Raw genomic sequence first — 12,860 nt, 5'->3', positions numbered from 1 at the left:
CCAATGGGATGTACGTATATGTAGTGGTCATGAACAGTCGCTTCTGATTGGTCCCCCCGCTGCCTCCCCCTTAAGTCCCGCCCCCTCACACACACTGTCTGGCTATCAGTCTGTTTGGATTATTGCAAGCATTCACATGCATTCCTGCCTTTTTTGCCATCCCGCATCCAAGATGAGGATTAGTTGACCAGCAACACACACACACACACACACACACAGTCGGGCAGCCATGATGCGCTCGCTTCAAGTGAGTGAAAGGCAGGAAGTGGCGACTAACATTGAGGATGACTGATGTGACAAACGGATGCTGGCAAGTCATGTGAGTGACAAGAAATTCACTTTGTTTACCTTTTAGCATACGATGCTAGTTGCATGTTTGTATAGTCCACTGGAAATGTTGACATTTTTCATTCAAGTCTGTATGGTTTGTTTTTCACATTTAAATTTTTTGAAATGTAATTCCATCACCTGCAAAACTGCAGAAAATCAATCAAAATGCAAAATTAGCATTAGCTTGTCACTTGTTGCTTGTGTGCTTCAACAAAAGAACAAACGGACGGTTCGTGGTCTTATCTGGCGTGGCCAGAAACGTGATGATGACAAGTGCGTTGAGCTCACGTGATGCATTCGACACCCGCGAAGTGGCCCCGGCCTGCCGCCGTAATATCACGTCGCCCTGCACCCGCTGGACGCTCCAGATTAGATTGGAAGTGGCTTTGTGTGACATCATCTTGGAGCGCGTTGCTAACCCAAACAGCAGCACCGACTCAGGCGAGATAACAGCAATCAATTTTGTTAATAAAAAAAAAATAGTGAGTAGTAATGAACTGTGGAGTTGAATGTGGTGCAGCGGTAAATTTAGGTGCAACTTGTGTAAAATAATTGTCGCAATCTATGATATGAATTAAAAATAAACAAAACGTTTTTTTAATTGGAAATTTAAAGTAAATGATAAAAAAATATAAATAGCTAGAAGTATTTTTTTTAATGATGTGTTAATTAAAATCGGAATAATCTATAAATAAATAAATACATTCTCATTTTCAAATGAATAATAACAGTTGGCTCTGCGGGGTGAGTCAGCATCCGAGGCTCCCCGTCGGGAGCGCCCATAATTCCATCTGCTCGGTCCCCATTCGTCATCCCCCCTCTCCTCCTTCCCCTCCCTCCCTCCTTCCCTCCATCCCTCCATCCATGCTACACACGCTCAAAGGCAGCGAGACGACGTTTACTTGAGGACAAGAGGGATGCGACGGGAGGTAGCGGAAGAGACCATTCTCAAGTATTTACAAGTGAGTCAGCTCATGACGACGACAACGGTGATGTCTTTGTTTTGACGCCTGTTTCGTCCCACTTGCTCTCCGCAATGTTTTGAACGTTTCCATTTTTTTATTATTCTCCAGCATGAAAACGGGAATGGCTTGCTTGATGGGATTACATAAGAGCCGTCAGTCCGTGTGTGTGTGTGTGTGTGTGTGTGTGTGTGTACACTGAGGCGGGTGCGCGCGGTTGCGTTAGCATCGAGCAAGTCAACCATGGTCGATGGAACATGGCATTTTCATCCTCACTTTTCAGCAGGTGCACCAAATGTAGATTTGTTTCCCAAAGAGTTTGTTTTCACTGCCAGAAGCGTGAAAAGAAATCTTGACCACTTAGTAATTTTCTATTGAGGTGGTCGGTGAGTGACGTGGGTGTCAGCAAAACGCAGGCTCGGGATGGCTAGCGCTTATGGCTAACCTTTAGCCAATCTGCTAGCCGATCACCGATGTCCTGGTGGCATTATTTGACAGTGAGCACATCGCATTACCTCATTGGAGTGCTAATTGAAAGCAGACCGCACTTTGTGGTGGAAGTCCATTTAGGCGGGGAAAAAAAATGAAAACAAAACATAATCGAGGATAAACATGCAGTGCAGTTGAGCCCCAGCGGCTTTTTTTTTTTTCCAGCTCGTTGCGGCACTGACACACTTTCCCCGGATAACAAAAGTCACTTTGTGAATAAAAGGACGCTCTGACAGTCAAGCCGGCTGTCACTGGTGCATTGTGGGTAAGGCGTTTATTTTTGGAGCCAGCACAGAATGCCCCGCTTTCTGTTTTCTCCTTCATTATGGATCAGCCCCGTCGAGAGTGCTTCTTAAGAGCAACTCGCCGCGGGATGGCTGCTACTCTCAAGAATGGGGGGGGGGGTGCGTCGCTCGGAATGTTTGTCAATGGCTGAACTTGGATATAAAAGCAACATTTAGCGCTAAATGAGGTTTGTTTCTGCTTTTATTATTGCTCAGGTGGGCGATGGGGGTGCGCGACAACCTTTTGCATCTTGCATTCATAACTTTTGAGAATGTGTTGCTGAAATATCAGCTGATCAAATCAGACAATTCGAAAAGGATGCCGACACTGTTGAAGGGGGTGCGCGGGTGCGCTGCTTCTTAAAAAACATTTGTTTAATCTTGCTAATCCCATCAGTGAGTAAAACGAGGGGAAACTTCAAAGTGTTGATTGTACTTTCTTCTCCGTGACGGGATAGCGACGGCCGGCGCACCTTTTCGAAATAATCCACTCACGCCTTGGAGGAGGTCATCGCTGATGGAGTTGATACTTTATGTCTGGCAGGGCTCAGGCAAATAAGAGGCAGAGCCGGGGCGGCCATTACCGAGTCCCGCGTTTAGGATGGCCGCTGACGCCGGCAGCATTCCCAGCCCGGTGGTGCGCCAGATCGACAAGCAGTTCTTGATCTGTAGCATCTGTCTGGAACGATACCACAACCCCAAAGTTCTGCCCTGCCTGCACACTTTCTGTGAAAGGTGAGTTGTTGTTTTATTTGTTTCGACTATGACACATTTCAAATAATGTCTTGCCTCAAACCAGGTGCCTGCAAAACTACATCCCGGCGCACAGCCTGACGCTGTCGTGCCCCGTGTGCCGCCAGACGTCCATCCTGCCCGAGAAGGGTGTGGCAGCGCTGCAGAACAACTTCTTCATCACCAACCTGATGGACGTCCTGCAACGCTCGCCGGGCCGGCGCCGAGCGGGCGGCGATCAGGAAGCGGCGGCTGTCCTCAACGACATGGCCACGGTGGCGGCGGGGCAGCTGCTCTCCTGCCCCAACCACGGAGGCAACGTGAGCGTTGCCGACTAGCTTCAAATCGATCGCGCAATGATGTTCTTCAGAATTTATTTTTGATATTTAATGATCCAAACCTTTTTTTCTTTTCATTTGTGTGTCTGTGTTAGCTTAAAAAACATTTTTTAAAAATTGTCATGGATAATTTATATATTTTTTTCATTTCAAAATGGAAATGACAAACGCTCAATTGATTTCCTTGTGGCTCAGGTTATGGAGTTCTACTGTCCGCCGTGCGAGACAGCCATGTGTCAGGAGTGCGCGAGCGGCGAGCACGGAGAACATCCCACCGTGCCGCTTAAAGACGTCGTGGAGCAACACAAGGCTTCGTTGCAGGAGCAGATGGACGCCGTCAAGAGAAGGTACGCGTTAAAAAAACTCTTTGAAAAGAACTTTCTGTCCTCTAAAAAAAAATTCCCACCAGGTTGCCAGAGATCGACGGCTCCCTGCTCACACTTTCGGGCATCCTGCAGCGATTGACGGGTCGCAAGAGCGCCATCGAGGAGGACATCCACGCCGCCTTCGACGAACTACAGAAGACGCTCAACGTTCGCAAGAGCGTCCTGCTCATGGAGCTGGAGGTCAACTTTGGCCTCAAGCAGAAGGTGGGCTGACCTCAAAATAACATCAGAGACAATTTACATGTTTGGCAGTTTAGAGTCTGTTCATGCTAACGAGTGAAGAAGAGTCCCGGTCTCGCGCTTGCTAGCTCATTCCTCATCCCAAAAGCAATCATCTGCTCGGCTTGCTGGCCCCTGGAGCTTGATCACATGCCATGATGACTCACAATTGAACCAGCGGAGCCCTGAGGGAGGAGGGAGGGGAGGGGGGGAGGTTCAGTGTGGGCCGGCCTCGCCGAGCGGGCGGGTGTGAGGAGTGAGTGAGTTTGCGTTCCGTTGCGTCTGCCTGTAGATAGATGGAGCCAGTGTACAGGGTGCACTCACTGGCAGGGTGTGTCGCACTGCATCCGAGGACAAAGTCCTGCAAAGGGTTTCGGGGTCTCTTTGGGGAGGGGGAAAGACCGTGCAGCACTAATGGGCTTTTGTACTTGGACGTAAATTCACAATGGCCTCAGGCGGTGAACCAGAAGACGAGTGTGACAGGCTGATTCACGTGAGTTTGCGTCGGTCCTTTCAAAAACAAGACGGCGTCCAAGGATGATCATTTCGTGCTCCTCTTTGGGGTTTTTGATAGTCTTTGAGTGTCGGTGTTTTCCAAAAAGAACTAAACAGCGAGTCTTCTGGCCGCCAAAAGAGTGCTGACGGTTTTTTGTTTGTGTCCCAGCCGGTTTGCTGACGTAATTAATAGAGCACTATGGAACAATGCTGCCCCCTGCTGCTTGTCCTAAAACGTACAATCGGTTGAATGGAGACACAATTGTCTTTGTTTACCGAAATGTGCGCACTAATTGTAAACTTTTTTTTTGTGTGATTTTGACTTTGAAACGGGAGTTTTATTGAAGACTACATTTGTAAACTTGTTTACTAAAACACACTACATAAGGAAAATAGTTGATAACCACTCATGCAGGTGCTGCAGTCTCAGCTGGACGGCTTGCTGCAAGGCCAGGACGGCATCCGCAGCAGCTGCGACTTCACCGAGCAGGCCCTGAGCCACGGCGGCGAGGCCGAGGTTCTGCTGGTCAGGAAGCAAATGAGCGAGCGTTTGGCGGAGCTGGCGGCTCAAGAGCTCCCCCTGCGGCCCGGCGAGAACGACCAACTGGACTTCCGCCTGGAGACGGAGGGCGTGAAGAAGTCCATTCACAACCTGGGTAGCGTGGTCACCACCAACGCCGTGGCGTCCGAGACGGTGGCCACCGGCGAGGGTTTGCGGCACTGCGTGGCGGGCGTGCCCACCTCCATCACCGTCACTACCAAGGTGGGAAAGGAAAATAATATTGTTCTTTGTAAAAACAGATCGTATTAACATATTGAATATAATGCAAAACAAAAAAAAAACAATTTGCGCTCCCCTTTCTGATGTGTCTGTTTTGGCCACAAGGGGGCAGTACAATACAATCAGCCAATGCATTGTGTTTTAAATTCACAACGTAAAATTCTCTTGGTTAATTTTACAAAATTGCAATCAGGGATTAAATGGGGGATGCCTCAAATGTCACAAAATCAACCCACGTTTGCCTTTTGCTCAGGATAAAGACGGCGGCCTTTGCAAGATGGGCAACGCCGTCCTGACGGCGGAGATCTCGGCGGCCGACGGCAGCAAAGGCGACGGCGAGATCCTGGACAACAAGAACGGCACCTACGAGTACCTGTTCACCGCCCCCAAAGAAGGCACCTTCACGCTGTCCCTGCGCCTGTACGAGGAGCATATCAAAGGCAGCCCCTTCAGGACCAAGGCCAGCAAGTCGGCCGACGCTTCGGTCGCCTCCGACGGCGTCAAGAAGAGGCTCAAGTCGCCGGGCAGCAGCGGGCATGTCAAGCAGCGGGCCATCAAGAGGCCCGCCAGCATGTACAGCACCGGCCGCAGGAAAGAGAACCCCATCGAGGACGACCTCATCTTCCGAATCGGTACGCATTTTGTTTGCGTTGGACATTTTGATGAACGTTCAAGAGCGTTTTGCATCTGCGCAGGCAGCAAAGGGCGAAACAAAGGCGAGTTCACCAATTTGCAGGGCGTGTCCACATGTGCGGGCAAAGTGCTCATTGCAGACAGCAACAACCAGTGCGTGCAGGTACAATTCTACACCGTTTCAATTTTGAGCCCTATACTATTTATTTATTGATTGATTTCAAAAAAATAAAATAAAATCTTTATTTTACTGCTGTTATTTTTATATTAGATTTTCTCCAACGAAGGCCTGTTCCGGAGTCGTTTCGGGGTCCGGGGCAGAACGCCCGGTCAGCTGCAGCGGCCCACGGGCGTAGCCGTCCACCCCAGCGGAGACATCATCATCGCCGACTATGACAACAAGTGGGTCAGCATCTTCTCCGCCGACGGTAAATTTAAGGTGAGCCGGGCAACGTACCAAGCACCTATCACTTGAGAAGCTTTATTTCGACAACTGTAGTGCTTTGGTGGCAAGAACAATAATCTGGATGGCTTTTTTGTTTTGTTCTGTAGAACAAGATCGGCTCGGGCAAGCTGATGGGCCCCAAGGGCGTGTCGGTGGACAGGAACGGTCACGTGATCGTGGTGGACAACAAGGCCTGCTGCGTCTTTATTTTCCAGATCAACGGCAAGATGGTCACCAAGTTTGGTAACCGTGGCAACGGCGACAAGCAGTTTGCAGGTGACGGCCAACGTGAACGAAAAAAATTGCGTAACACCCGTAAAACAATTTTGAGTTTTCAGCCTTTCAACTTCTTTTGATTTCTTTTCTTTTCCCCATTCAGGACCTCACTTTGCTGCCGTCAACAACAACAACGAAATCATCATAACAGATTTTCACAACCACTCAGTCAAGGTACGTCATCGCCGCACAGATTTGCGATCGATCGGGAAGGAATTGTGGACAAATGCGCCGCAGGTGTTCAACACGGAGGGCGAGTTCCTCTTGAAGTTCGGCTCCAACGGCGAAGGGAACGGTCAGTTCAACGCCCCCACCGGGGTGGCCGTGGATGTTAACGGGAACATCATCGTGGCCGACTGGGGCAACAGCAGGATACAGGCCAGTTAGCATATTTCTGCATTGTAATTACTTTTTATTTTCTCATTTGAAGGATTGTTCTTGTTTTGTGTCAGGTGTTTGACGGCAGCGGGTCCTTCCTATCCTACATCAACACGTCGGCCGACCCGCTGTACGGCCCTCAAGGTCTGGCGCTCACTTCGGATGGACACGTGGTGGTGGCTGACTCGGGAAACCACTGCTTCAAAGTCTACCGCTACCTGCAGTAGCCCCACATGCACTGAATACAAATGATCACACACACTTACGTAAGGAGCAGATTTGCACTCATTCACCTTCACCTGTTGTGCGCTATTTGTGCCACTGGGACTTCCTGTTTTCTTTGTCCTTTTAGGAATCACTTCAAACCAACGTACACATTCCATCACAGCTATTCTGAATTGCAGTGACCAAAAAAGAAAAAAGTCAGTATTTACATTTTGCCGGATTACTTATAAAGTATTGTATGAAGAAGTATAGGTGCCACAATGAAAAGGGAAAAAAAATATATGAAAAGAAATATTGGGGGGGGGAAACAAAATCATAGTCAAACGACAATAAATATCATGAGAATATTTTCAATGTGATGTAATAATTTCATTCTCAGATTTTAAGCGCTAAGCCGTAATACAAAGCTAAAAAAAACTAACGCTGTTGCGGAGAAAGTCTTGTTATATTTCTTCGGATAATACACTCAAGTTCCAAAGTAAATATGTGCACGTCCGCGACGTAACAGTACGATACGACAACGCTAAATATACGCATGGCTCTTTATTAAGCGTCAATCCAAGGGGCAATCCAAAACAAACTAAGTCACGTGCTACTGAGTCACTAAGTGCAATCTGCTATATTGTGACGTCTGCACCTTCAAAAATAAACATTTTACACTTGCGTACTAACAAAGTAAATTGTAGCAAGTCAATAGTTTGACAGTACAGACACATGGTTGCACAGTTTCTGAGAATTTTTTTTCTACACATTCCTATTAAATTATTACATTTTTTGTTGTTTCTTTTCATTTTGAATGGAATTAAAATGTCCAGCGGACAATAAAAAAGGATGTTTTGATGTCCTCTTATTTTTATGATGTGATGTGTGCTAAATAGTTGTAATTGACATGAAAACATACTATTGTAGCATTTTGATATTTTATATATACTTTTGTTGGAATATTACAACTATTATAAATTTATTTTATCTTATTTTTAACTTTTTTTTTTTTTTAATAAGCAGTAGAATTCAACAAATGCAAAGGTGCCTTCACTGTCATCGGAAAACGTTTAATTCACAACAACAATCAGTCCTTTTACGTGATTTTGATCATCTAAACATGGATTGGGGAAGAACATGTATGCTTTGTGAAAACGCCAAGACAAGAAGATTTCTTTCTGACAAGACAAGAACTTTTCTTTCTGACACATTCTCCAACACAGAAATAGCTGCGTCGTAGCCATATTGAAGGTTTCATAATTTCCAAGATACACGTGAACACAACACAGGGCGGTCATTTGACAGAGTTCCGCGGGAATTTCAGAGGCATTTCGAGGCTTGATTTTCATTTGGAGCTAAAAACAAACAAAATCAGACAAGACTAATACCACAAAACACGATTTAACGAAGATTTGTCACACATTAGAGGTGGTGGACGTTTGTAGGTGGCCTGCCCATCAAAATGGTGAGTTATTTTCTTGTCCCTTGTAACGTTTGGACGAGGTTCGAGCTGGAATTCCACTTAAGTGATATGTTAAAGAATAAACTTACAACAAATTCAAACGTTTTACTCTAACGGCTTATATTATTGAATTGTTGAAATTATTTCTTATGTTAATGGACTGTAAAAAGTATTGATAAGGTCAAACATTCTGAGAAAATTGTTGCGGATTGGACAGTCGTCGTAAATGGATGCTGCATGTCGTAAAGATTGTCGTCCCGACACTGAATTTCGTTTTACGTCCCAAGTGGATGAGTTTATATTTTCAACGTAATATTAAATAATAATAAAAATACTTTTGTTAAATTAGTTTTATAATTATTAAGGGGCTTTTTGTACAAGGTTTAAATTTAGTAGGTTGAAGTTTCCACAGTTTTGTTACTTCTTCTGAGCCTCCTTAGTACAAGGTCAACCATAAATAATGTGTATTGCAATATTTGTGATTTTGAATGTATTATTTGTGATTTTGACATTTGTGTTATCATCACTGTGTTTCAGTCCAAAAAGAAAGGATTAAGTTTTGAGGAGAAGAGAAGTCGCATGATGGAGATTTTCTTTGAAACCGTCAGTAATATTTTGTGATTTATACAAAAAGAAGGTTGTTGTCTCCAAAATAAATCACAAAACTGTTTTCTTTTTTGTAGAAGGACGTTTTTCAGCTGAAAGATATTGAGAAGATTGCCCCCAAAACAAAGGGAATCCGTAAGTTAAAAATCCATGATTGGACCTCGCCCCAAATAAAGCCTTTTAATCAAGTACAAATTGCTATGGGCTTCCCTCCCTCCTTTTTACAAGTGAGCCAGAGACTCTTTTAAGCAGCAGTGCTACACTATGTAGCGAAACCACAGCACTCCAGTGTGTAAAAGCGCCTTTACTTCAACAATAACAATGTAGATGTTCGGGCCGGGCTGTGATCAAAAGCACATGTTTTGGCGCTCCTTACTCGGGCATGATGTTGTTACTTAATGACGATGGGGAAGAGTTTTTTTTCTGCAGTCCTTCCGAGCTAGTGTAGCTCTGAACAGAACGCTGCCATTTTTTTTTTCTCTCTCAAAGTGTCACATTTCAGATGTCATTCTGGCTCCGCTACATTCTCTCCAAGTGGCTGACAGGCCGCAGATGTTTTTGCTTTGTTGGTGTTAGAGAGGCACACGCATTTATTATAGTTTTATTGACTGCAAAGACGTTTTATGCCGCATTTTAACATTGGTAACTGACATACACGTGTAGAAAGTAGTGAGCCACTGCTTATAGCCAAATTAAAAAATATTTAAAAAAAAAAAAGCTAATATGCTACATTGCAAAATGCATGTTTGTATTCTTATTATTGTGAAAAAGCTAAACATGCCTCACTTCTTTAGTAAGCTACTACTACTACAACCAATCATGTTGTGTCTTTGATGTCTTTCAGAGGCCATGACGGTGAAGGATGTGCTGAAGAGCCTGGTGGACGACAACATGGTGGACTGTGAGCGCATAGGCACGTCCAACTACTACTGGGCCTTCCCCAGCAAAGCTCTGCACGCTCGCGAACTGAAACTGGAGGAGCTGGACAAACAAGTGAGCACACTTATAGAAAAATAGATCATGAATGAGGTTTGATAGTACTCAAATGTATTTATGATAACCCTTATGTTTAGTTCATAGTGTGTGCAATCTTCTAATTCAGGATTGTCTTCGCTCAAAAGGTGTCTGAGGCAAAGCAGCGGCAAACCTCCCTGCAGGACGCCATTGGAAAAGCCAAAGAAGGACGGCAGGATACAGTAACAAAGAATCTTTTTTATCATGCCAAACTTTTTAGTATGTTCACAAGCTGAATCACTATGTGTGTGCGCAGAAAGAGAGAAGCACCATGCTGAAGGAACTTCAAGCGCTGAAAGACGAGCGAGCTCAGCTGCAGACCGAGTTGGACAAGTACGAGGAGTGTGACCCGCAAGTTGTCGAACAGATGAGTGAGTTCTCGCCTGGCCCGATATTAAGTATCTTAAAATCTGCAAAAAAAATATTGGCAGATATTTTTTGGGGGAGATGTTTTGCTTATTTTTTATTTTTTTTTAACATATATCAGAATAAGTCAACGATAATGACATCCAAACTTTCCAGACCCCACAAAAAAAATCTGCCAATTTTTGCAGATGTTTCTTTCCGTTGTAAAGCCAAAAATATATGCTAAAGTACAAAGTAAGTGGAAAACAAATGGTACATAACCACCATTGGGATTGTTTGTTAGGTGGAGCGTCTATTCAAATGAGGCGTCTATTATATTAACGACATCTATTAGAAGGATTATAAAAACTGAGGTTATTTCCGTGAACTAGCCCTATTTTTCTTGAAGGGCGTTTATTTGAGTTATAATTGATGGCACACCTCAGTGGCATGGCATTTGCAGTATTCAAGAGTCTACTTGAGGTCGGCGTTGATGATGTAAGAGTACAACGCACCTTGCGACTATTTATCACAAACTACCCTAATAAACTTTGAGATTATTACACTTCCTACAACGCCATGGGGCATTAATTTATTTTTCTCCAATGGATGACAAAACGTGGCGAATCGGGTCAAAGCGTCTATTTGAAGGCATGTCGTGTAGAAGACGGCAACTTCGTGCGAAGCATCAATTACACGACTTGCGAGGGAACGTAATGTTCACCTCGCATGATTGACAGACAGACTTTAAGCATCCACGATAAACACTTGCACACTTTGGATGCGGTTTTACCTCAAGTTCCTGCAGCTTCATGGTTTTTCTTTACTATTTGGAGTTGGTGGAACGAAAAAAGCCAGTCAGATAAATTCAGACCTAGATTGCAAAACAGTGAGGATTTTTTTTTTTTTTTGTTGCACCGTATTCATTTCAAATAAATAATGAAAAACAATGCGACAGTCGTACATTATCTTGTTCCCACTTATCGAAGATATAATTAGCCGAGGTCTGATCGTTAATTGCTTGAATAATCCATATTGTTTGGTGACCTAATAAAATGGTTATCGTTATGATTTATTTGTTGTCGCCGTGAGTAATCCACTAACCAGTTTGCCTTTACACGTTTTGCAGGAAAATCAAACGTCGTGGCCAAAGAAGCCGTCTCCAGGTGGACAGGTGAGACATTTATGGGGAATTTTCCGCCACGCCCTGCTCGCAATTTATTTCCAGGGACCGCAAATGCCGCTTGTGAAACAATTGACACATGCAGGCTCGCTCTCTGTTTTTCTGTGGCCTATTGTCGATTCCTCAAGTGTAACCGTGCTGACCGTTGACTATTTTGGTCAACCAAGGCTGCCGAAAAGGGTCACTATAGAAGATGGGACAAAATGTAAACAGGATTCCATTGATTGTTGGCAAAACCCTAGCTGGACTTCTTTGCCGCCTAAATGGGTTGCTGGAGAAACAGAAAGTAAACAAGAGTCCGCAAGTGAAGGACACAATTCAGTTTGCTGCCTAAAAAGTTTGCTGAATAAGCTGACGAGGCGTATACATTTTATTTTTTTTGTATTTCTAGACAATGTTTTCGCCATCAAATCTTGGATTAAGAAAAAGTTTACGTTTGATGACAGCCGCATCGATCAAGCCTTCGGGATCCCCGAGGACTTTGACTACCTGGACTGACTGACTCGGTCCTTCACTTTTGCCAGATGGATCTCCTCGCCCCATATTTGACTTTTTGGGCGAAGCCAGACAAAACAAGGGCATCCGTTTTGTGGGCTTGCTGTCAGAAAACAGCTTGCACCTGTTAGTCTAAAAAAAATGGACTTCCTGAGGAGTTCTTTTGTCGTTATTCAGCCATTTTCTATTGAGTTCCTCTTTGCCTCTGCAAATGTTTGTCCGTTTCCACGCCAGGCCCGTACAAGTCATGTTTCTGTTTGAGCCAACAAAATGGTCTGTCGCGGCACGTCAGCGATGACTCCTGGTGTCTTCTGAGAAGCAGAACAGAACTGCTTGTGTCGTAAAAGATGTGGACGACTTTTCTTGACGCTTCACGATGCGTCGGGGGGCTTTGTAGCTGCACGCTGTTCACGTTTGTTTGTTGAAAATGTGCTGCCCTTATGAAGTAGCGCGAGAGAGAGGGAAAAATGTCAATAAATGCCTGAGTGCAAGTTTGTTTGGACACACCCACCTGACACGCTCGTGTGTTTGTTCATGTGTGTGCTTGCCCAACCTGTCTGCAGAGCCGATCGTCACGATATTTGAATGATTGGAATTCTGGAAAAATGTGAATCGGAATTTCCAAAATTTGGATTGAGGAATTCTATGTGTGTTGTTGAAAAGTGTGTGATTATTTGTGGACTGTCACGTGTTCCCATGATGAGTTGAAAATTCATGGACGACGTGACATTATTTTTTTTTATTATTGTGCCGTTTTTCGCGTTCACTTTGGCCGACCACGTCGCCAACTTGTCGGCGAT

At 44.7% G+C, this 12,860-nt stretch overlaps 2 protein-coding genes across 5 annotated transcripts; both read left to right on the top strand.

The window, feature by feature from the left end:
- Positions 1-103: 103 nt before the first annotated feature.
- Positions 104-7,251, top strand: trim2a (tripartite motif containing 2a). 4 transcript variants are annotated; one of them, XM_037258834.1, is made up of 13 exons: positions 104-319; positions 1,062-1,292; positions 2,610-2,800; positions 2,865-3,117; positions 3,331-3,482; positions 3,545-3,725; positions 4,651-4,998; positions 5,270-5,812; positions 5,921-6,088; positions 6,202-6,370; positions 6,474-6,544; positions 6,608-6,748; positions 6,823-7,251. In XM_037258834.1, exons 3-13 carry the CDS (start codon positions 2,667-2,669, stop codon positions 6,973-6,975), a joined length of 2,313 nt encoding a protein of 770 aa, XP_037114729.1. In that variant the 5' UTR covers positions 104-319; positions 1,062-1,292; positions 2,610-2,666; the 3' UTR covers positions 6,976-7,251. The 4 variants fall into 4 exon arrangements, with proteins under 4 accessions (XP_037114729.1, XP_037114722.1, XP_037114746.1 ...); XM_037258851.1 differs by lacking the exon at positions 1,062-1,292 and having other exon boundaries at positions 105-319; positions 5,270-5,648; positions 5,712-5,812; XM_037258827.1 differs by lacking the exon at positions 1,062-1,292.
- A 982-nt stretch (positions 7,252-8,233) lies between these two features.
- mnd1 (meiotic nuclear divisions 1 homolog (S. cerevisiae)) lies at positions 8,234-12,722 on the top strand. The gene is made up of 8 exons (XM_037259016.1): positions 8,234-8,420; positions 8,955-9,020; positions 9,101-9,158; positions 9,868-10,016; positions 10,145-10,219; positions 10,294-10,408; positions 11,512-11,556; positions 11,957-12,722. Exons 1-8 carry the CDS (start codon positions 8,418-8,420, stop codon positions 12,061-12,063), a joined length of 618 nt encoding a protein of 205 aa, XP_037114911.1. The 5' UTR covers positions 8,234-8,417; the 3' UTR covers positions 12,064-12,722.
- The last annotated feature ends 138 nt before the right edge of the window (positions 12,723-12,860 follow it).

The sequence above is a fragment of the Syngnathus acus genome, chromosome 1 (assembly GCF_901709675.1).
Source record: "Syngnathus acus chromosome 1, fSynAcu1.2, whole genome shotgun sequence".
NCBI lineage: Eukaryota > Metazoa > Chordata > Actinopteri > Syngnathiformes > Syngnathidae > Syngnathus > Syngnathus acus.
Note: the sequence above shows the minus strand (reverse complement) of the source record. Positions and strands in the feature narration are given on the sequence as shown.